Below are 23036 nucleotides of genomic sequence, written 5' to 3'. Positions count from 1 at the left end.
TGACCTGTAATCACCAACACATAATCACATAATCACTGACCTGTAATCACCAACACATAATCACTGACCCGTAATCGCCGACACATAATCACCGACCCGTAACCACCAACACATAATCACTGACCCGTAACCACCAACACATAATCACTGACCCGTAATCACCGACACATAATCACTGACCCATAACCACCGACCCGTAATCACGACACATAATCACTGACCCGTAACCACCGACCCGTAATCACCGACACATAATCACTGACCCGTAACCACCGACCTGTAATCACCGACACATAATCACTGACCCGTAACCACCGACCCGTAATCACCGACACATAATCACTGACCCGTAACCACCGACACATAATCACTGACCAATAATCACCGACACATAACCACTGACCTGTAACCACCAACACATAATCACTGACCTGTAATCACCAACACATAATCACATAATCACTGACCTGTAATCACCAACACATAATCACTGACCCGTAATCGCCGACACATAATCACTGACCCGTAACCACCGACACATAATCACAGACCAATAATCACCAACACATAATCACTGACCCGTAACCGCCAACACATAATCACTGACCCGTAATCACCAACACATAATCACTGACCCGTAACCACCAACACATAATCACTGACCCGTAACCACCAACACATAATCACTGCCCCGTAACCACCAACACATAATCACTGACCCGTAACCACCAACACATAATCACTGACCCGTAACTACCGACACATAATCACTGACCAATAATCACCAACACATAATCACTGACCCGTAATTACCAACACATAATCACTGACCAGTAATCACCAATACATAATCACTGACCCGTAACCACCAACACATAATCACTGACCCGTAACCACCAACACATAATCACTGACCCGTAACCACCAACACATAATCACTGACCCGTAACCACCAACACATAATCACTGACCCGTAACCACCGACACATAATCACTGACCTGTAACCACCAACACATAACCACTGACCAATAATCACCAACACATAATCACTGACCCGTAACCACCAACACATAATCACTGACCAGTAATTACCAACACATAATCACTGACCAGTAATCACCAATACATAATCACTGACCCGTAACCACCAACACATAATCACTGACCCGTAACCACCAACACATAATCACTGACCCGTAACCACCAACACATAATCACTGACCCATAACCACCAACACATAATCACTGACCAGTAATTACCAACACATAATCACTAACCAGTAATCACCAATACATAATCACTGACCCGTAACCACCAACACATAATCACTGACCCGTAACCACCGACACATAATCACTGACCTGTAACCACCAACACATAACCACTGACCAATAATCACCAACACATAATCACTGACCCGTAATCACCGACACATAATCACTGACCCGTAACTACCGACACATAATCACTGACCTGTAATCCCCAACACATAATCACTGACCTGTAATCACCAACACATAATCACTGACCTGTAATCACCAACACATAATCACTGAACTGTAATCACCAACACATAACCACTGACCTGTAACCACCAACACATAATCACTGACCTGTAACCCCCGACACATAATCACTGACCTGTAATCACCAACACATAATCACTGACCCGTAACCACCAACACATAATCACTGACCTGTAACCACCGACACATAATCACTGACCTGTAATCACCAACACATAATCACTGACCCGTAACCACCAACACATAATCCCTGACCCGTAATCACCAACACATAATCACTGACCCGTAACCACCGACCCGTAATCACCGACCTGTAATCACCAACACATAATCACTGACCTGTAACCACCAACACATAATCCCTGACCTGTAATCACCAACATATAATCACTGACCAATAACCACCAACACATAATCACTGACCTGTAATCACCAACACATAATCACTGACCAATAACCACCAACACATAATCACTGACCCGTAATCACCAACACATAATCACTGACCCGTAACCACCGACCCGTAATCACCGACCTGTAATCACCAACACATAATCACTGACCTGTAACGACCAACACATAATCCCTGACCTATAATCACCAACACATAATCACTGACCAATAACCACCAACACATAATCACTGACACGTAACCACCAACACATAATCACTGACCTGTAATCACCAACACATAACCACTGACCTGTAATCACCAACACATAATCCCTGACCTATAATCACCAACACATAATCACTGACCAATAACCACCAACACATAATCACTGACACGTAACCACCAACACATAATCACTGACCTGTAATCACCAACACATAACCACTGACCTGTAATCACCAACACATAATCACTGACCTGTAATCACCAACACATAACCACTGACCAATAATCACCGACACATAATCACTGACCAATAATCATCAATGTTAAGGATCTGCCAGGCACAGCTTCTGTATCTACGCCCATAGGTAATCAGTCTGCACCTGCTTCTATGTCTGTGAGACTGACTCCATCTTCCACCACTCAGGCTGGCAGGCTTAGGAGTGGGAGAGCCTATCACAGCCTGGCCAGACGGAGCTAGCTCCCGCCCTCTGTCTATTTATACCTGCCTTTCCTGTTCCTCCTTGCTTGTGATTCTTCTCGTTTGGTTTCCTGGCCCTGCTGCAGCTTCTTGTACCATTTGACCACCCTGCTTAATACTGACCCTGGCTTACTGACTAATCTCCTGCTCTGCGTTTGGTACCTCGTACACTCCTGGTTTGACTCGGCTTGTTCACTACTCTCCTGCTCTGCGTTTGGTACCTCGTACACTCCTGGTTTGACTCGGCTTGTTCACTACTCTCCTGCTCTGCGTTTGGTACCTCATACACTCCTGGTTTGACTCGGCTCTTTCACCACTCTTGTTGCTCTCGGTGTTGCCGTGGGCAACGGCCCCTTTTCCCTTGCTTCTGTGTACCCTTGTCTGTTTGTCTGTCGTGCACTTATTGAGCGTAGGGACTGTCGCCCAGTTGTACCCCGTCGCCTAGGGCGGGTCGTTGCAAGTAGGCAGGGACGGAGTGGCGGGTAGATTAGGGCTCACTTGTCTGTTTCCTTACCCCCGTCATTACATAATCACAAGCCCATATACCTAGTCTACCCTGGTCCCTCACACTACTATGGACCCCCTTGAGACCCTGGCTCAGCAAATGCAGGGTCTCTCCTTACAGGTCCAGGCCCTGGCTCAGAGGGTCAACCAGCCTGATGCTACCATGGTAGTGCCCCTCACCTCACCTCACCTCTAGAACCCCACCTCAAGTTGACTGACCGGTTCTCAGGGGACCGGAAGACTTTTCTCTCCTTTCGGGAGAGTTGTAGGCTCTATTTTCGCTTAAAGCCTCATTCCTCAGGTTCTGAGAGCCAGCGGGTGGGTATAATTATGTCCCGGCTCCAGGAAGGGCCCCAAAAATTGGCCTTCTCCTTAGCTCCTGACGCCCCTGAACTTTCCTCCGTTGATCTTTTCTTTTCTGCTCTCGGACTCATTTATGACGAGACTGACAGGACTGCCTTTGCCGAGAGTCAGCTGGTGACCTTACGTCAGGGTAAGAGACCTGTTGAGGAGTATTGCTCTGACTTTAGGAAGTGGTGCGTAGCTTCTCGGTGGAATAACCCTGCCTTAAGGTGCCAGTTTAGGTTGGGTCTGTCGAACGCCCTGAAAGACCTGCTAGTTAGCTATCCCTCTTCTGACTCCCTAGACCAGGTTATGGCTTTAGCGGTACGACTTGACCGACGTCTCAGGGAACGACAACGTGAACGTTTTTGTGTTTTCTCCTCTGACTCCCCCATGATGCCTCCCGAGGTTCCGTTGCTTCGTTCTTCCACGGAAGACTCTGAGGTACCTATGCAACTCGGGGCCTCCGTGTCCCCCCAACAACGTAGAGAGTTCCGCAGGAAGAATGGTCTCTGCTTCTATTGTGGGGATGACAAGCATCAAGTGAACACCTGTCCTAGGCGTAAGAATAAGCAGCCGGAAAACTTCCGCGCCTAAGTGATCATCGGGGAGGTCACTTGGGCGCACAGGTATTTCCCGTAAATATGAAACGTAATAAAATCTTGCTTTCCTTTCAGGTCTCTTTTGGTGGTAGGTCTGCTACCGGCAGTGCCTTCGTGGATTCAGGGTCGTCTGCTAATATCATGTCTGTGGAATTTGCTACGTCTCTAACTATGCCTTTGATTGATTTGCGTAAACCTGTCCCGGTAGTGGGTATCGACTCCACTCCTCTTGCTAATGGTTATTTTACACAGCATACCCCTGTTTTTGAACTCCTCGTTGGCTCCATGCATTTGGAGCAGTGCTCTGTACTGTTGATGCAGGGATTATCGTCCGATTTGGTTTTAGGCCTTCCCTGGTTGCAGTTGCATAATCCCACGTTTGACTGGAATACTGGGGATCTTACCAAATGGGGTAATGAATGCTTGACGTCATGTTTTTTCTGTTAATTCTATTTCTCCCCCTGAGGAGGTGAACACGCTACCTGAGTTTGTTCAGGACTTCGCTGATGTTTTCTCTAAGGAGGCGTCCGAAGTGTTACCTCCTCATAGAGAATACGATTGCGCTATCGATTTAGTACCAGGAGCTAAGCTCCCTAAGGGTAGGATATTTAATCTCTCTTGTCCCGAACGTGAAGCCATGAGAGAGTATATCCAGGAATGCCTGGCCAAGGGTTACATTCGCCCCTCTACTTCTCCGGTAGGTGCTGGCTTCTTCTTCGTAGGGAAGAAGGACGGTGGTCTTAGGCCATGCATTGACTACCGTAACTTGAATAAGGTCACTGTAAGGAACCAGTATCCCCTTCCTTTGATTCCTGATCTCTTTAATCAGGTTCAGGGGGCCCAATGGATCTCTAAGTTTGATCTACTGGGGGCGTATTTAACCTTATCCGCATCAAAGAGGGGGATGAGTGGAAGACTGCGTTTAACACGCCCGAAGGTCATTTCGAATACCTCGTCATGCCCTTTGGGTTGTGTAATGCTCCCGCGGTCTTACAGAATTTCCTAAATTAGATTTTAAGAGATTACCTGGGGGTATTTCTTGTAGTGTACCTTGATGACATACTTGTGTTTTCCAAGGACTGGTCCTCCCACATTGAGCATGTCAGGAAGGTGCTCCAGGTCCTTCGGGAAAACAAACTGTTTCCGAAGACCGAAAAATGTGTGTTTGGGGTGCAGGAGATACCATTTTTGGGTCAAATCCTCACTCCTCATGAATTCCGCATGGATCCCGCCAAGGTCCAGGCTGTGGTGGAATGGGTCCAACCTGCCTCCCTGAAGGCGTTACAGTGCTTCTTGGGGTTCGCTAATTATTACAGGAGATTTATTGCTAACTTCTCGGTCATCGCTAAGCCTCTTACGGATCTCACTCGCAAGGGTGCTGATCTCCTCCGCTGGCCTCCTGAGGCTGTCCAGGCTTTTGAGGTCCTTAAGAAGTGCTTTATCTCGGCCCCGGTGTTGGTTCAGCCCAACCAAATGGAGCCATTTATCGTGGAGGTTGACGCGTCCGAGGTGGGAGTGGGGGCTGTCTTGTCCCAGGGTACCAGGTCCCTCACCCATCTCGTCCCTGTGCCTACTTCTCCAGGAAGTTTTCGCCCACTGAGAGTAACTATGATATTGGCAACCGCAAACTCTTAGCCATTAAATGGGCATTTGAAGAGTGGCGCCACTTCCTGGAGGGGGCTAGGCACCAGGTAACGGTCCTTACCGACCACAAGAATCTGGTTTTCCTAGAATCTGCCCGGAGGCTAAACCCGAGACAAGCTCGATGGGCGTTATTTTTTACCAGATTCAACTTTTTGGTTACCTATAGGGCTGGGTCTAAAAATATTAAGGCTGATGCACTGTCGCGTAGCTTCATGGCCAGCCCTCCTTCGGAGGAAGATCCTGCTTGTATTTTGCCTCCAGGTATAATCATTTCCTCTATTGATTCTGATTTAGTCTCTGATATTGCTGCTGATCAAGGTTCAGCTCCCGGGAACCTTCCTGAGAACAAGCGGTTTGTTCCCCTGCAATTCCGGCTAAGGGTACTTAGGGAAAATCATGACTCCGCACTATCTGGTCATCCAGGCATCCTGGGTACCAAGCACCTCATTGCCAGAAACTATTGGTGGCCTGGGTTGCCTAAGGACGTTAAGGCCTACATCGCCGCTTGTGAGGTTTGTGCTAGGCCCAAGACTCCCAGGTCCAGACCAGCGGGCTTACTACGTTCTTTGCCCATTCCCCAAAGACCTTGGACCCATATCTCCATGGATTTTATCACCGATTTGCCTCCATCTCAAGGCAAGTCGGTGGTGTGGATTGTAGTAGACCACTTCAGTAAGATGTGCCACTTTGTGCCCCTCAAAAAACTACCCAATGCTAAGACGTTAGCTACCTTGTTTGTCAAACACATCCTGCGTCTCCATGGGGTCCTGTCATGGACACTGGGTTTGTGGACCCACTAGGCCGCTCCGCCGTAGCGGGGAGGCGGCTGACCAGGTCACAGTCTATGTGAAAGTAAGATGGCAGACAGTAATGCTTAGGTACCTGAAATAGTCCAGGCGGTGGCTGTGGCTTCAGCACGGATGGCGGCAGGTGAAAGTGGTGCCAGACGTGGCGGGCAGTATCCGATGAGCAGATGGCACTTGACGTGGCAGAAGACACTTGACGTGGCAGTTGGCACTTGACGTGGCAGATGGCACTTGATGTGGCAGATGACACTTGACGTGGCAGTTGGCACTTGACGTGGCAGATGGCACTTGATGTGGCAGATGACACTTGACGTGGCAGATGGCACTTGACGTGGCAGATGGCACTTGACGTGGCAGATGACACTTGACGTGGCAGATGACACTTGAACACGGGTAGGCACAGGAACAATGCGGAATACAGGAACGGTAACAGGGCACGGGTAACAGCAGGAACGGGAGACACTAAGGGACCATTTGCGAGACAGACTGGGAAAGACTAACAACGCTCAGGCAAGGATCAGAAGGGCTGGGGCATTCTTATAGGGCAGGAAATCATGTGGGTTAATGAACATTGTTTTCATGTGCGCGCGCTGGCCCTTTAAGAGCGGGCGCGAGCGTGCGCGCGCACCCTACGGGACCCAGCCGGACGGAGCGGAAGTGAGCTCTGGCATCTCCTAGGAGGGAGACGGAGGCCAGCGCTCACAGATCCATGGCTGCGGGCGTCGGGAGGTGAGTGAACCCGACGGCCCGCGGCCATGGGCGCTACAGTATCCCCCCTCTTACGCCCCCTCTTCTTGGGACCAGAGTGAGAGAGGAACTTTTTAATAAGAGTAGGGGCGCTGAGGTTCTCTTCTGGCTCCCAGGACCTCTCCTCAGGACCAAACCCTCTCCAGTACACCAGATAGAAAGTCCTTCCTCCAACCCTCTTGCGGTCCAGGATCTCCTTTACCTCGAATATATCAGAAGGACCGCTGGAAGCAACTGTGGAACTAGAGGTCTTGCTGTAGCGGTTCAGGACCACTGGTTTCAGGAGGGACACATGGAAGGAGTTAGGGATTCTGAGGGTAGGAGGCAGCCGCAGCTTATAGGAAACAGGGTTAATTTGTTGCAGGATCTCGAAGGGACCAAGGAACCTGGGAGCAAACTTGTATGAAAGCACCCTCAAGCGAATGTTTCGAGAGGACAGCCAGACTTTAGTCCCAGGAAGATACTGAGGCGGCTCTCTTCTTTTGGTATCTGCCTTACGCTTCATGCGATCTACCGCCTGCAAAATAGAGGACCGGGTCTGTTGCCAGATTTGCAGGAAGTCCCCATATGCAGAGTCAGCAGCGGGTACCTGAGATGAAGTCGACACTGGAAGAGGAACTCTGGGATGTTGACTGTACACGATGTGAAACGGAATGGAGGTGGTGGACTCACTTGTGTGGTTATTATATGAAAACTCCGCCCATGGTAGAAGCTGTTATCGTGCTGTGAAGAGATGAAGTGGCGGAGATAATTTTCCATGATCTGGTTGATCCTCTCAACTTGCCCATTGGACTGGGGGTGATAGGCAGAGGAAAAGTCCAAACTCACATCCAGGAGTTTACAGAGGGCTCTCCAGAACTTGGAGGTAAACTGAACCCCCCAGTCGGACACAATGTGAAGAGGCAAGCCATGCAAGCGGAAGATGTGCTGAATGAAGAAGTTCGCCAGTCGAGGAGCAGAGGGTAGGCCGGTCAGCGGGATAAAATGTGCCATCTTAGAGAACCGGTCCACCACCACCCAGATGGTGTTGCATCCTGCTGAGAGAGGAAGGTCCGTGACGAAGGCAATAGCGATGTGCTGCCAGGGGGCACTGGGTACAGGCAGGGGTTGAAGCAGGCCGGCAGGCTTGCTGTGAGCCACCTTGTTAGAGGCACACACCGTGCAAGCAGAGACAAATTCCAGAACATCCTTAGGTAGCGTGGGCCACCAGAAGTGAAGAGTGATCAGGTCTTGGGTTTTACGGACACCAGCGTGCCCAGCTAGTTTAGAACTGTGTCCCCAGCGGAGAATTCTTTTTCTGTCTGCCAACCAAACAAAAGTTCTCCCTGGAGGGATATTTCTAAGCTGCAGAGGATTGGCGGTGACAACGCAGGATGGGTCTATGATCGTCTGAAGGGACTCCACCGTGTCTTCCGTTTCGAATGATCTGGACAGGGCATCGGCCCTCACGTTCTTGTCAGCGGGACGGTAGTGGAGCAGAAATTGGAAACGGGTGAAGAACAGTGACCACCTGGCTTGACGAGGATTCAGTCTTTGAGCGGACTAAAGGTAAGTGAGATTCTTGTGGTCGATGAAGATCAGGATGGGGTGAGCAGCGCCCTCCAGAAGATGTCTCCACTCCTCCAGGGCCAATTTGGTGGCCAGCAGCTCCCGATCTCCAATGGAATAATTGCGCTCAGCAGAGGAAAACAGTCTTGAGTAGTAGCCACACACTACTGCCTTTCCTTTGGAGCTCCTCTGGAACAGAAGTGCGCCTGCACCAACAGAGGAAGCGTCCACTTCCAGTGAGAAGTGCCGAGATATGTCAGGGTGATGGAGGATCGAAGCTGAAGTGAAGGCTTTCTTGAGGCTAATGAATGCGGACTCTGCCTCCGGAGTCCACACCTTGGCGTTCACACCCTTCTTGGTAAGGGTAAAGATGGGGGCCGTCAGAGAAGAAAAGTTCGGAATAAACTGCCGGTACAAATTGGCGAAACCCAGGAACCGCTGTATGGCCCTTAGGCCTTGAGGACGTGGCCATTCCAGGACAGACTTTAACTTCTCAGGGTCCATCTTAAGGCCTTGATCCGAGATGACATAGCCCAGGAAGGGCAGAGACCTCTTTTCAAAGGTGCATTTCTCTAACTTGGCATACAAGCGATTCTCACTTAGTCACAGAAGAACTTGACGAACGTGCCTCCGATGAGTCATCAGATCTGGGGAGAAGATTAGAATATCATCGAGATAAACGACAACACATGTATAGAGGAGATCTCGGAAGATGTCATTAACGAACTCCTGAAATACTGCGGGAGCATTACACAGTCCGAAGGGTATCACTCGGTATTCGTAGTGCCCATCGCGGGTGTTAAATGCCGTCTTCCATTCGTCACCCCGGCGAATCCGGATTAGATTATAGGCCCCTCGCAGATCTAGCTTGGAAAATTTTTTGGCTCCTCGTATGCAATCAAACAGCTCGGAAATGAGTGGCAACAGGTATTTGTTCTTGACCGTGATCTGATTGAGGCCACGGTAGTCAATGCAGGGTCGGAGAGATCCATCTTTCTTTTTAACGAAGAAGAATCCTGCCCCGGCTGGGGAGGAAGATTTTCGAATAAAACCCCTCTCCAAGTTCTCCTTGATATAGGCTGACATCGATAAAGTCTCTGGCAAGGAGAGAGGATATACTCGTCCACGGGGAAGAGAAGCATTGGGAACCAGTTCAATGGGACAGTCATAATTCCGATGTGGAGTCAACGTCTCAGCCTCTCGTTTGCAGAAGACATCCGCAAAACTGGCATACTGAGAAGGTAGATTGGAGAGTGACTGAGGCAGAGGGGGCACAACAGGACGGACTTGTGACAGGCAATGGCTACGGCATCTGGAGCCCCATTGAAGAACCTCTCCAGAACTCCAGTCGAGTGTCGGGGCGTGTAGACGGAGCCATGGCAGACCCAGCAGGATAGGATTGATAGCCTTGGGTAGTACCAGGAAGGAGATCTGTTCTGAGTGAAGAGCTCCGACCCGTAATGTCACCGGCTCAGTGATGAGCATGATTGGATCAGGCAGCGGTAGACCATTCACAGAGGCAACTGCCAGGGGTCTCTCCAGACGGACTGTGGGTAGTTGAAACCGATCCACTAAATCTTGGTGGATAAAATTAGCAGCCGCTCCAGAGTCAAGATAGGCGGAGGAAGGATGTGAAGTCTGTCCGGCGACGATGGCCACAGGTATCGATAATTTAGAAGAGGTTTTAACGTTTGGAGACGTTCCACCTAGAGTTGCCTCTCCAACCAACCCTAGGTACTGGAGTTTCCCGGTTTCTGTGGGCATTGACGCACAAAATGACCCTTGAGGCCGCAATACATGCAAAGTCCAGAGGAGCGTCTGCGCTGCTTCTCCTGTTCAGATAACCGGACTCTGTCTACCTGCATGGGTTCCTCAGGTAGCGCACTAGGAGTGGGCAATAGTGGTCTCTGGGCAGGGGGTGCTGGTCTGTGGGCCCGGCTCTCCTGACGAACCTCTTGAGAGCGCTCCCGGATTCTCATATCAACCCGGGTGGCTAACAGGATGAGGGCATCCAAGGTAGAAGGAAGGTCGCGGGCTGCCAGTTCGTCCTTGATGTGAGAGGACAGTCCCTGCCAGAAGGTCGCCACCAGTGCCTCATTATTCCATGCTAGCTCGGCTGCTAGGGTACGGAAGGAGATCGCATACTCCCCTACTGTGGAGCCTTCTTGCTTGAGTGTCAACAGAGTGGCTGCGGCAGAGGATGTTCGACCCGGCTCCTCGAACACGGCACGAAAGGACTGCAGGAACAAGGCTAGGTCTAAGGATACAGGTACCTGTTGCTCCAAGATTGGGTTCGCCCATGCGAGGGCCTTGCCAGCGAGGAGGGAGATAATGAATGCTACTTTAGCCTCCTCGGAGGGGAAGAGATGAGGCCGTAGCCTAAAATGCACCGTGCATTGATTAAGAAATCCTCTGCATGCTCTGGGGTCACCGTTGTAGCGAGGAGGAAGAGGCAGAGGAACTGAGGATCCGGAACAAACAGGGGGAGCAACAGGCAGTGGCACGGCAACAGCCTCTGGAGGAAGAACCGGGGGTGGAACAGCGAGTAGATCCAGGCGGACCAGAATAGAATTCACCGCCTCAAGGAGTTGATCCTGACGAGTGTGTAGGTCATGCATCTCTGTCTGAATCTTCTGTACTGGGGTCTTGGGCTGGCCAGCGGGTTCCATGGCCTGAGCGTACTGTCACGGACACTGGGTTTGTGGACCCACTAGGCCGCTCCACGGTAGCGGGGAGGCAGCTGACCAGGTCACAGTCTATGTGAAAGTAAGATGGCAGACAGTAATGCTTAGGTACCTGAAATAGTCCGGGCGGTGGCTGTGGCTTCAGCACGGATGGCGGCAGGTGCGGAAAGTGGCGCCAGACGTGGCGGGCAGTATCCGATGAGCAGATGGCACTTGACGTGGTAGAAGACACTTGACGTGGCAGTTGGCACTTGACGTGGCAGATGGCACTTGATGTGGCAGATGACACTTGACGTGGCAGATGACACTTGACGTGGCAGATGGCACTTGACGTGGCAGATGGCACTTGACGTGGCAGATGACACTTGACGTGGCAGATGGCACTTGAACACGGGTGGGCACAGGAACAATGCGGAATACAGGAACGGTAACAGGGCACGGGTAACAGCAGGAACGGGAGACACTAAGGGACCATTTGCGAGACAGACTGGGAAAGACTAACAACTCTCAGGCAAGGATCAGAAGGGCTGGGGCATTCTTATAGGGCAGGAAATCATGTGGGTTAATGAACATTGTTTTCATGTGCGCGCGCTGGCCCTTTAAGAGCGGGCACGAGCGTGCGCGCGCACCCTACGGGACCCAGCCGAACGGAGCGGAAGTGAGCGCTGGCATCTCCTAGGAGGGAGACGGAGGCCAGCGCTCACAGATCCATGGCTGCGGGCGTCGGGAGGTGAGTGAACCCGACGGCCCGCGGCCATGGGCGCTACAGGTCCCTGTCAATATTGTTTCTGACAGAGGGGTACAATTTGTTTCTTTGTTTTGGAGAGCCTTCTGTAAAAAGTTGGAGATTGATCTGTCCTTCTCCTCGCCCTTCCATCCTGAAACTAATGGCCAAACCGAGAGGACTAATCAATCTCTAGAACAATATTTAAGGTGTTTTATCTCTGACTGTCAATATGATTGGGTCTCATTCATTCCCCTCACCGAATTTTCTCTTAATAACCGGGTCAGCAACTCGTCAGGGGTCTCCCCCTTTTTCTGTAATTTTGGGTTTAATCCACGGTTCTCCTCCGTTTCACCTGGTAGTTTCAACAATCCCGAGGTAGAGGTCGTTCATCGGGAACTGTGCACAGTCTGGGCCCAGGTTCAGAAGAACCTAGAGGCGTCCCAGAGCGTACAAAAAACTCAGGCAGATAGAAGACGTTCTGCTAACCCCTTGTTTATGGTCGGGGATCTGGTGTGGCTATCGTCTAAGAACTTGCGCCTTAAAGTCCAGTCCAAGAAGTTTGCTCCCCGGTTTATAGGGCCGTACAAGGTTAGTGAAGTCTTCAATCCTGTCCCCTTCCGACTGGAGTTGCCCCCATCTTTTCGAGTACACGACGTGTTTCATGCCTCCCTCCTTAAACGCTGCTCTCCGTCCTTGGCTCCCTCGAGGAGACCTCCTGTTCCCGTTCTCACCCCTGAGGGGGTAGAATTCGAGGTGGCCAAGATTGTGGACAGCAAGATGGTCCAAGGCTCCCTCCAGTACCTGGTCCATTGGAGAGGATACGGGCCTGAGGAGAGGACTTGGGTACCCGCCCGGGATGTTCACGCTGGGGTATTGGTCAGGAGGTTCCACCTTCGTTTCCCCAATAAACCAGGTCCATCTAGAAAGGGTCCGGTGGCCCCTCATAAAAGGGGGGGTACTGTTAAGGATCTGCCAGGCACAGCTTCTGTATCTACGCCCATAGGTAATCAGTCTGCACCTGCTTCTATGTCTGTGAGACTGACTCCATCTTCCACCACTCAGGATGGCAGGCTTAGGAGTGGGAGAGCCTATCACAGCCTGGCCAGACGGAGCTAGCTCCCGCCCTCTGTTTATTTATACCTGCCTTTCCCGTTCCTCCTTGCTTGTGATTCCTCTCCTTTGGTTTCCTGGCCCTGCTGCAGCTTATTGATCTATTTGACCCTGCTTCATACTGACCCTGGCTTACTGACTACTCTCCTGCTCTGCGTTTGGTACCTCGTACACTCCTGGTTTGACTCGGCTTGTTCACTACTCTCCTGCTCTGCGTTTGGTACCTCGTACACTCCTGGTTTGACTCGGCTCGTTCACCACTCTTGTTGCTCTCGGTGTTGCCGTAGGCAACGGCCCCTTTTCCCTTGCTTCTGTGTACCCTTTTCTGTTTGTCTGTCGTGCACTTATTGAACGTAGGGACTGTCTCCCAGTTGTACCCCGTCGCCTAGGGCGGGTCATTGCAAGTAGGCAGGGACGGAGTGGCGGGTAGATTAGGGCTCACTTGTCTGTTTCCTTACCCCCGTCATTACAACCAACACATAATCACTGACCTGTAACCACCAACACATAATCACTGACCCATAATCACCGACACATAATCACTGACCCGTAATCACCAACACATAATCACTGACCCGTAACCACCAACACATAATCACTGACCAATAACCACCAACACATAATCACTGACCTGTAACCACCAAAAAACATAATCACTGACCAGTAATCACCAACGCATAATCACTGACCTGTAATCACCAACACATAACCACTGACCTGTAACTAGTAAAACATAATCATTGACCCTCTGGCCCTCGCATCCCAGTAAAAGTTTTCATACACTCCAATACCAAGCAGATGTTACAGTGATAATAGGTACAAATAAGACCGTAGAGCCTAATAATGATCATTAAAGTGTCAGAATAGCAACAACAATGTGACAATAGCAGATGATCTGCCACAACGGCAAAAAGTCCAACGTTCCAGACTCATCCGGGACGTAGTAACACGACATTTTCAGCAGCACTGTAGAGATAGATAGATAGATAGATAGATAGATAGATAGATATTTATATAATTAAAAAATATATATATTAAAAACCATAACACATAAGACTCCTATTTATATGGTAACCGGGGGTGCAGGGGGAATAGCAATGAATAGAGCAGTCTCGGGGCCCTCACAGTATTTCAGATCTGTTATTACTTCCCCCGCCAGTGATGTACAATGATAAATATTAGTAAATGGAACGTAATAGTCCTCGTGTAGTGACCATCAGCCTTTCTGAAGATTAGTCTTTGGCTGGGTTCATACGAGCACATTAACGTCCGTAATGGACGGACGTATTTCGGCCGGAAGTCCCGGACCGAACTCAGTGCAGGGAGCCGGGCTCCAAGCATCATAGTTATATACGATGCTAGGAGTCCCTGCCTCTCCGTGGAAGTACTGTCCCGGACTGAAAACATGATTACAGTACGGGACAGTTGTCCTGCAGAGAGGCAGGGACTCCTAGCGTCGTACATAACTATGATGCTAGGAGCCCGGCTCCCTGCACTGAGTTCGGTCCGGGACTTTCGGCCGAAATACGTCCGTCCATTACGGACGTTAATGTACTCGTGTGAACCCAGCCTTTAACTGAGACCAGATGACCGAGAATTCCCGGATGCAAGAATCCGCAGCTGGGGCATCAGAGACAGGTAGAGGGGAAGGCGCGGATGATGGCCATAGTTGATGAAGAATGGGGATTCGAGGAACAGATTATGTGCAAACTCCGCCCACGGTAAGAGGTCTACCCAGTTGTCTGGAGCTGGATAGAGGTGGAGTCTTATACAGTTCTCAAGCTCTTAGTTTACCCTCTCTGTCAGTCCATTGGACTGTGGGTGGTAGGTGGTGGAGAAATTGAGCTTAACTCCCATTATTTTACAGAGAGCTCGCCAGAACTGTAACGTAAATTGAGACGCTCGGTAGGAAACAATCTCAAGCCATGGTGCCAAAATGTCTCCGATAAAAATAGAAGCCAGGACAGCCGATGAGGGCAAGCCTTTCAAAGGGGTGGAATGAGCTATTTTGGAGAATCGGTCTACCACAACCCAGATGGTATTGTAGAAGGTGGGAGATCCATTGAGATGTGGGTCCATGGTTTTTCCGGTACTGGGAGTGGATGAAGTAAACCAATAGGGTGCATGGGTAAGATTTTATGCTGGGCGCATGTCTGACAGGCTGACACAAAGTCTCTGACATCCCGGGAGAGAATGGGCCACCACTAATCGCTGGATAGTAGCTCGAACGTCTTCTTGACTCCTGCATGTCTGGAGAATCGGGAACTGTGTGCCCAAGAGAGAAATTTAGGCTGAACCTTAGAAGGCACAATGGCTCTACCAGGAGGAGGAGTTGGCAGCACCCTTGATGTGGCTGCCAAGACAATCCTTTTGGGGTCAATTATGAGCTCCGACACACAATATACCTCCCGGTCTGAGGCATCAGAGGAGCAGGAGAATGCATCCGCCTTGACGTTCTTGGAACCCAGGCGATAAGTGATGAGTAGATTGAACCGTGAGAAAAACAACAACCATCTGGTTGACGGGGGTTCAGATGTCGAGCAGAGTGTAGGTGCCGGAGATTCTTATTATTGGTATAAATCATAACAGGATATGAGGCCTGTCGGCCTGCAGTAGGTGCCTCCATTCCTCCAAAGCAAGATTGATGGCTAGGAGATCTTTGTCCCCGATCCCATAGTACTTTTCCGCGAAAGAGAACCTTCTGGAAAAGGACTCACCGGGTTGCATTCTTCTCAAGACCTGCTGTTGGGACAGAACAGCTCTCACAGCGAAGGAGGAGGCATCCACTTCCAGGAAGAAGAGAAGAGACGTGTCAGGCTGGTTGAGGATTGGAGCGGAGAGGAACTCTGCTTTCAACTGAATGAAGGCTTGATTGGCCTTTGGAGTGCACGGTTTGGGATGGGCTGACTTACAAGTGAGGGCTGTAATCAGGGCTATTCAAGGAGGAGAATCCCTTAATAAACCACCGGTAATAGTTGGCGAACCCCACAAACCTCTGAACGGAGTTTAGCTCAGTGGGTTGCGGCCAGTCTTGAATAGTCGTCCAGATAAATTACAAAATCTCATTTATGAAACTCTGGAGTAATGCGGGCGCATTACTCAGGCCGAAGAGCATGACTAAGTACTTGTAATGGCCATCCCTGGTGGTAAAGGCTGTCTTACATTCATTGCCAGGCCTGATGCGGATGAGGTTGTAAGCACCTCGCACATCAAGCTTAGTAAATACCGTTGCACCGCGTATATGGTCAAATAACTCGGAGATCAGAGGAAGCGGGTATTTATTCTCGACCGTGATCTTGTTCAATCCTCGATAGTCAAAACATGGACATAGACCACCGTGCACAAGCAGAAGAGGATAAACCCCCGTTCATGATAGTCCTGGATATATTCAGACATTGCTTGAGTTTCTGGTAGTGAGAGAGGTTAGGTCCGCTCACGAGGAGGAGTTCTATTGGGTAGACGTCGATAGCGCAGTCCCAGGGATGATGGGGAGGAAGCTTCTCTGCTTGAGACTTGCTAAAGACATCCATGAAGGTAGAGTACTGTGAGGGATGATACCCTCGAACTTAGAGGTGCACAGAGGAATCAGTTCTCTGAGAGGTCTCACCTTCTTCACACAGGATGAGTGACACTTAGAGCTCCAATATACAATTTCCCCTGTCTGCTAATCGATATGTGGGGCGTGACTTGCAACTATGGTAATCCCAAGATAACTGGACTGATGGTTTTAGAGACCACAAAAAAAGTCAATAAATTCCTGATGCAGGAACCTGACATTCATGAAGAGTGATTTGGTGCGGGCCTGGATAGCCCTATCTGGCTTGGAGCCAACTTGAAACTGAAAGGTCTAGATCTCCGCATCTCAATAGCTCGCTCTCGGAAACAGATATCCACTTTGTTACATAGTGAAATCAAGTCGTCCAATGACGGACGTAGTTCACAAGAGGACAATTCATCCTTAATCGGATCGGACAACCCCTGCCAGAAAACTGCCGCGAGAGCCTCATTGTTCCACTTCAGTTCAGAGGCTCAAGTCCGAAACCGGACCACATACTGGGCAATGGTCATGGAGTTCTGACGGAGACGTAGCAAGGAGGCTGTGGCAGATGACACTCTCCCAGTTTGTCAAAAATCTTCCGGGTGGTGTCCAGAGGTCTGACAGTCGTATAATACAGGGTCTTTCTGTTCCCACAAAGGAGAGGCCCACGCCAAGGCCTGCACAGAAAGCAGGGAGATCATGAAGGCCACTTTGACTTTGTCAGAGACAAAATTTCCCAGGACTAAGTCAAAATGTATAGAACACTGGTTCAGGAACTCTCTGTAATTTCTGGGGTCACCAGTATACTGGAAGGAAGAGGGACCCGAAGCTGATGACTGGTTACTGCGGTGGGCAGCGGTAGAACGGGAGGAAGCTGCACTGTCAGCTGAGGCTGTAGCGTATCCAAGCGTGCGGAGGTTTTGTAGACACTGGAGAAGCTGTTGCTAATCAACTCGCCCAACTGGGTGCTGCAGAAGCTCAGTGGGTGATGGTTCTCTGGCAGAATCAATTTTTGCAGGCCAGAGTATTCTGTCACGAACCTGGCAGGGAGGATGGGATTCCGTTTCGCCAGTTTCTAGTAGTGCTTTTAAGGTACCACTAGATACCCCGGTATTCACCAGGGACCGCAGCAAGGCGATTTGGACTTCGCTGCGGGGAATCTGCAGATCTTGTCCCTTGAACCGTGCAGATGTTACCACTAATGCAGTACAGGATCCGTATACAGTAGCGTGGGCAGGAATAGCAGAGGTCACAGGGGCAGAGGTCAAAGATACAAGAAGAAGCCCTTACACAGGAAGTCAGATCAGATACGGTACAAGGCTGGAGACAGGTAGAAATGACCGGATACTCTGCCACCTGTTGGGGCTCAGAGAGGGGCTTATATGGGCTGTCCTATAGTTAGGCGTCATGTGACGTCAGGGGAAGTTCACCAAAATTGTAGGTAATCCCATGTACTAGCCACTAGAGGGCGTTCCAGATTGTATTTTGCATTCCAGCCACTAGAAGGAGCTCCTGCCTCGTCACTAAAACAGTCTGCCCAGGTAAGTACGGACTGAGAGCTGTTCTGTGACACTTGTCATATGTCTTGTGGTCTGTCTGTCATATGTCTTGTGGTCTGTCTGTCATATGTCTTGTGGTCTGTCTGTCATATGACTCGTGGTCTGTCTGTGATATGTCTTGTGGTCTGTCTGTGATATGGCTTGTGGTCTGTCTGTCATATGTCTTGTGGTCTGTCTGTCATATGTCTTGTGGTCTGTCTGTCATATGTCTTGTCGTCTGTCTGTGATATGTCTTGTGGTCTGTCTGTGATATGGCTTGTGGTCTGTCTGTCATATGGCTTGTGGTCTGTCTGTCATATGTCTTGTGGTCTGACTGTCATATGACTCGTGGTCTGTCTGTCATACGGCTCGTGGTCTGTCTGTCATACGGCTCGTGGTCTGTCTGTCATATGTCTTGTGGTCTGTCTGTCATATGTCTTGTGGTCTGTCTGTCATACGGCTCGTGGTCTGTCTGTCATATGTCTTCTGGTCTGTCTGTCATATGTCTTGTGGTCTGTCTGTGATATGACTCGTGGTCTGTCTGTGATATGTCTTCTGGTCTGTCATATGTCTTGTGGTCTGTCTGTGATATGTCTTGTGGTCTGTCTGCCATATGTCTTGTGGTCTGTCTGTCATACGTCTTGTGTTCTGTCTGTCATATGTCTTGTGGTCTGTCTGTCATATGTCTTGTGGTCTGTCTGTCATATGACTCGTGGTCAGTCTGTGATATGTCTTGTGGTCTGTCTGTCATATGTCTTGTGGTGTGTCTGTCCTATGTGTTGTGGTGTGTCTGTCCTATGTCTTGTGGTGTGTCATATGTCTTGTGGTCTGTCTGTCATATGTCTTGTGGTCTGTCTGTCATACGTCTTGTGGTCTGTCTGTCATACGTCTTGTGGTCTGTCTGTCATATGGCTTGTGGTCTGTCTGTCATATGGCTTGTGGTCTGCCTGTCATATGTCTTGTGGTCTGTCATATGTCTTGTGGTCTGTCTGTCATATGTCTTGTGGTCTGTCTGTCATATGTCTTGTGGTCTGTCTGTCATACGTCTTGTGGTCTGTCCGTCATATGTCTTGTGGTCTGTCTGTCATATGTCTTGTAGTCTGTCTGTCATATGTCTTGTGGTCTGTCTGTCATATGGCTTGTGGTCTGTCTGTCATATGGCTTGTGGTCTGTCTGTCATACGGCTTGTGGTCTGTCTGTGATATGACTCGTGGTCTGTCTGTCATATGTCTTGTGGTCTGTCTGTCATATGTCTTGTGGTCTGTCTGTCATATGGCTTGTGGTCTGTCTGTCATATGTCTTGTGGTCTGTCTGTCATATGGCTTGTGGTCTGTCTGTCATATGGCTTGTGGTCTGTCTGTCATATGGCTTGTGGTCTGTCTGTCATATGTCTTGTGGTCTGTCTGTCATATGGCTTGTGGTGTCTGTGATATGTCTTGTGGTCTGTCTGTCATATGGCTTGTGGTCTGTCTGTCATATGTCTTGTGGCCTGTCTGTCTGTCATATGGCTTGTGGTCTGTCTGTCATATGTCTTGTGGTCTGTCTGTCATATGGCTTGTGGTCTGTCTGTGATATGTCTTGTGGTCTGTCTGTCATATGGCTTGTGGTCTGTCTGTCATATGGCTTGTGGTCTGTCTGTCTGTCATATGGCTTGTGGTCTGTCTGTCTGTCTGTCTGTCATATGGCTTGTGGTCTGTCTGTCTGTCATATGTCTTGTAGTCTGTCTGTCATACGTCTTGTGGTCTGTCTGTCATACGTCTTGTGGTCTGTCTGTCATATGGCTTGTGGTCTGTCTGTCATATGTCTTGTGGTCTGTCTGTCATACGTCTTGTGGTCTGTCTGTCATACGTCTTGTGGTCTGTCTGTCATATGTCTTGTGGTCTGTCTGTCATATGTCTTGTGGTCTGTCTGTCATATGACTCGTGGTCTGTCTGTCAATGTCTTGTGGTCTGTCTGTCATATGTCTTGTGGTCTGTCTGTCATATGTCTTGTCGTCTGTCTGTGATATGTCTTGTGGTCTGTCTGTGATATGGCTTGTGGTCTGTCTGTCATATGGCTTGTGGTCTGTCTGTCATATGTCTTGTGGTCTGACTGTCATATGACTCGTGGTCTGTCTGTCATACGGCTCGTGGTCTGTCTGTCATACGGCTCGTGGTCTGTCTGTCATATGTCTTGTGGTCTGTCTGTCATATGTCTTGTGGTCTGTCTGTCATACGGCTCGTGGTCTGTCTGTCATATGTCTTCTGGTCTGTCTGTCATATGTCTTGTGGTCTGTCTGTCATATGTCCTGTGGTCTGTCTGTCATATGGCTTGTGGTCTGCCTGTCATATGTCTTGTGGTCTGTCATATGTCTTGTGGTCTGTCTGTCATATGTCTTGTGGTCTGTCTGTCATATGTCTTGTGGTCTGTCTGTCATACGTCTTGTGGTCTGTCCGTCATATGTCTTGTGGTCTGTCTGTCATATGTCTTGTAGTCTGTATGTCATATGTCTTGTGGTCTGTCTGTCATATGTCTTGTGGTCTGTCTGTCATATGGCTTGTGGTGTCTGTGATATGTTTTGTGGTCTGTCTGTCATATGGCTTGTGGTCTGTCTGTCATATGTCTTGTGGCCTGTCTGTCTGTCTGTCATATAGCTTGTGGTCTGTCTGTCATATGTCTTGTGGTCTGTCTGTCATATGGCTTGTGGTCTGTCTGTGATATGTCTTGTGGTCTGTCTGTCATATGGCTTGTGGTCTGTCTGTCATATGGCTTGTGGTCTGTCTGTCTGTCTGTCTGTCATATGGCTTGTGGTCTGTCTGTCTGTCTGTCATATGGCTTGTGGTCTGTCTGTCTGTCATATGTCTTGTGGTCTGTCTGTCATACGTCTTGTGGTCTGTCTGTCATATGGCTTGTGGTCTGTCTGTCATATGGCTTGTGGTCTGTCTGTCTGTCTGTCTGTCATATGGCTTGTGGTCTGTCTGTCTGTCTGTCATATGGCTTGTGGTCTGTCTGTCTGTCATATGTCTTGTGGTCTGTCTGTCATACGTCTTGTGGTCTGTCTGTCATACGTCTTGTGGTCTGTCTGTCATATGGCTTGTGGTCTGTGTGTCATACGTCTTGTGGTCTGTCTGTCATACGTCTTGTGGTCTGTCTGTCATACGTCTTGTGGTCTGTCTGTCATATGTCTTGTGGTCTGTCTGTCATATGTCTTGTGGTCTGTCTGTCATATGTCTTGTGGTCTGTTTGTCTGTCTGTCATATGTCTTGTGGTCTGTCTGTCTGTCATATGTCTTGTGGTCTGTCTGTCATACGTCTTGTGGTCTGTCTGTCATACGTCTTGTGGTCTGTCTGTCATATGTCTTGTGGTCTGTCTGTCATATGTCTTGTGGTCTGTCTGTCATACGTCTTGTGGTCTGTCTGTCATACGTCTCGTGGTCTGTCTGTCATATGTCTTGTGGTCTGTCTGTCATATGTCTTGTGGTCTGTCTGTCATATGTCTTGTGGTCTGTTTGTCTGTCTGTCATATGGCTTGTGGTCTGTCTGTCACTCTTCCTATAAGACACTGTTGCACTATATGTCCAGTTTTAGTGGCTGTGAACATCTTTGGATTATTCGCACTACAGGTCCCAGCGAGCCTGGATCATTTTTACAGGACGTGAATGTGTTTCTGCCTCCCTTTCTGGGGGTCAGTGCGGAGTCTCCACCAGCTGTATATGGGGCAGTGGGACTTTCTATGGTTCCAGCGCTGAAGCAGGACAAGGACGGTGTCTTTCAGCGGCAGAGAGAGGTTTTGACCATGTATAATTGAATATTAGAAACAACAATGTGACTAATAAGATGAAGAGCGATGCGCTTTACAGGATTATTAGTGTCACGGGCTGACCCTCACATACAGGACCATCTCCTCCAGGGATGAATCCTCACATCTCCATAGGACTTTTCATCCCATTTACGTATAATTATACAACTGTCCCGGCTCCGGAGTCCATCGAGTTACAGTTACTAGTCTGTTGCCGCTGATCTGACTGCGGAACCGGCCACTCGTCTTACATGGACAACAATGCCCAGAAGTTCTCCACCCCTCCCCCGCACCTGAGTGTGAACATGACCCTGACCGAGAACTGCTCTGGAGATGGGTCAGATGAGCAGAACAAGAACACAAAAGGTGGAAGTGATAAGTCTGTAGATGAATGCACAATATTCCATAATGTAAGGCCTGATCTCCACATTCATCATCCTCATGCACTGGACAGAAACTCACTTTACTCTGCTGCTGATTTCTTCTTTTTAGTGGTCTGAGGTCGTCCCCAAGTTTCATCGGCCAAAGAAACTGCAGAAGAGCAGAGTTTGGAACAAAACCAGCAGCTAAAACCGAAGTCTGGAAACAAAAGAGAGAGAAGTCATTACAGCAGCGGAAGAGGTTACCCCCTACACCCTATACTGGGATCCACTCTAAGGTTATACAAGAGCGAGAGTATATAAATGTATATAGTATAAAGAGTGAGATACAAGAGTGAGTATATAAATGTATATAGTATAAAGAGTGAGATACAAGAGTGAGTATATAAATGTATATAGTATAAAGAGTGAGATACAAGAGTGAGAGTATATAAATGTATATAGTATAAAGAGTGAGATACAGG

At 49.3% G+C, this 23036-nt stretch overlaps 1 protein-coding gene across 1 annotated transcript in view; it reads right to left on the bottom strand.

Annotated features, from left to right (window-relative positions):
- The window catches only part of LOC142711562 (uncharacterized), a gene marked incomplete at both ends in the record, with an annotated part of 65184 nt that extends 42413 nt beyond the window's left edge, over positions 1–22771 (bottom strand). Inside the window, one exon of the mRNA XM_075848587.1 lies at positions 22655–22771. Within this exon, the coding sequence (XP_075704702.1) occupies positions 22655–22771 (117 nt within the window). The remainder of the gene's footprint in view (positions 1–22654) is intronic.
- Between the last annotated feature and the right edge of the window lie 265 nt (positions 22772–23036).

The sequence above is a fragment of the Rhinoderma darwinii genome, unplaced genomic scaffold (genome assembly GCF_050947455.1).
Source record: "Rhinoderma darwinii isolate aRhiDar2 unplaced genomic scaffold, aRhiDar2.hap1 Scaffold_4293, whole genome shotgun sequence".
Taxonomy (NCBI): Eukaryota; Metazoa; Chordata; class Amphibia; order Anura; family Rhinodermatidae; genus Rhinoderma; species Rhinoderma darwinii.
The sequence above is the reverse complement of the archived record's forward strand: the minus strand, read 5'-3'. Positions and strand labels throughout refer to the sequence as shown.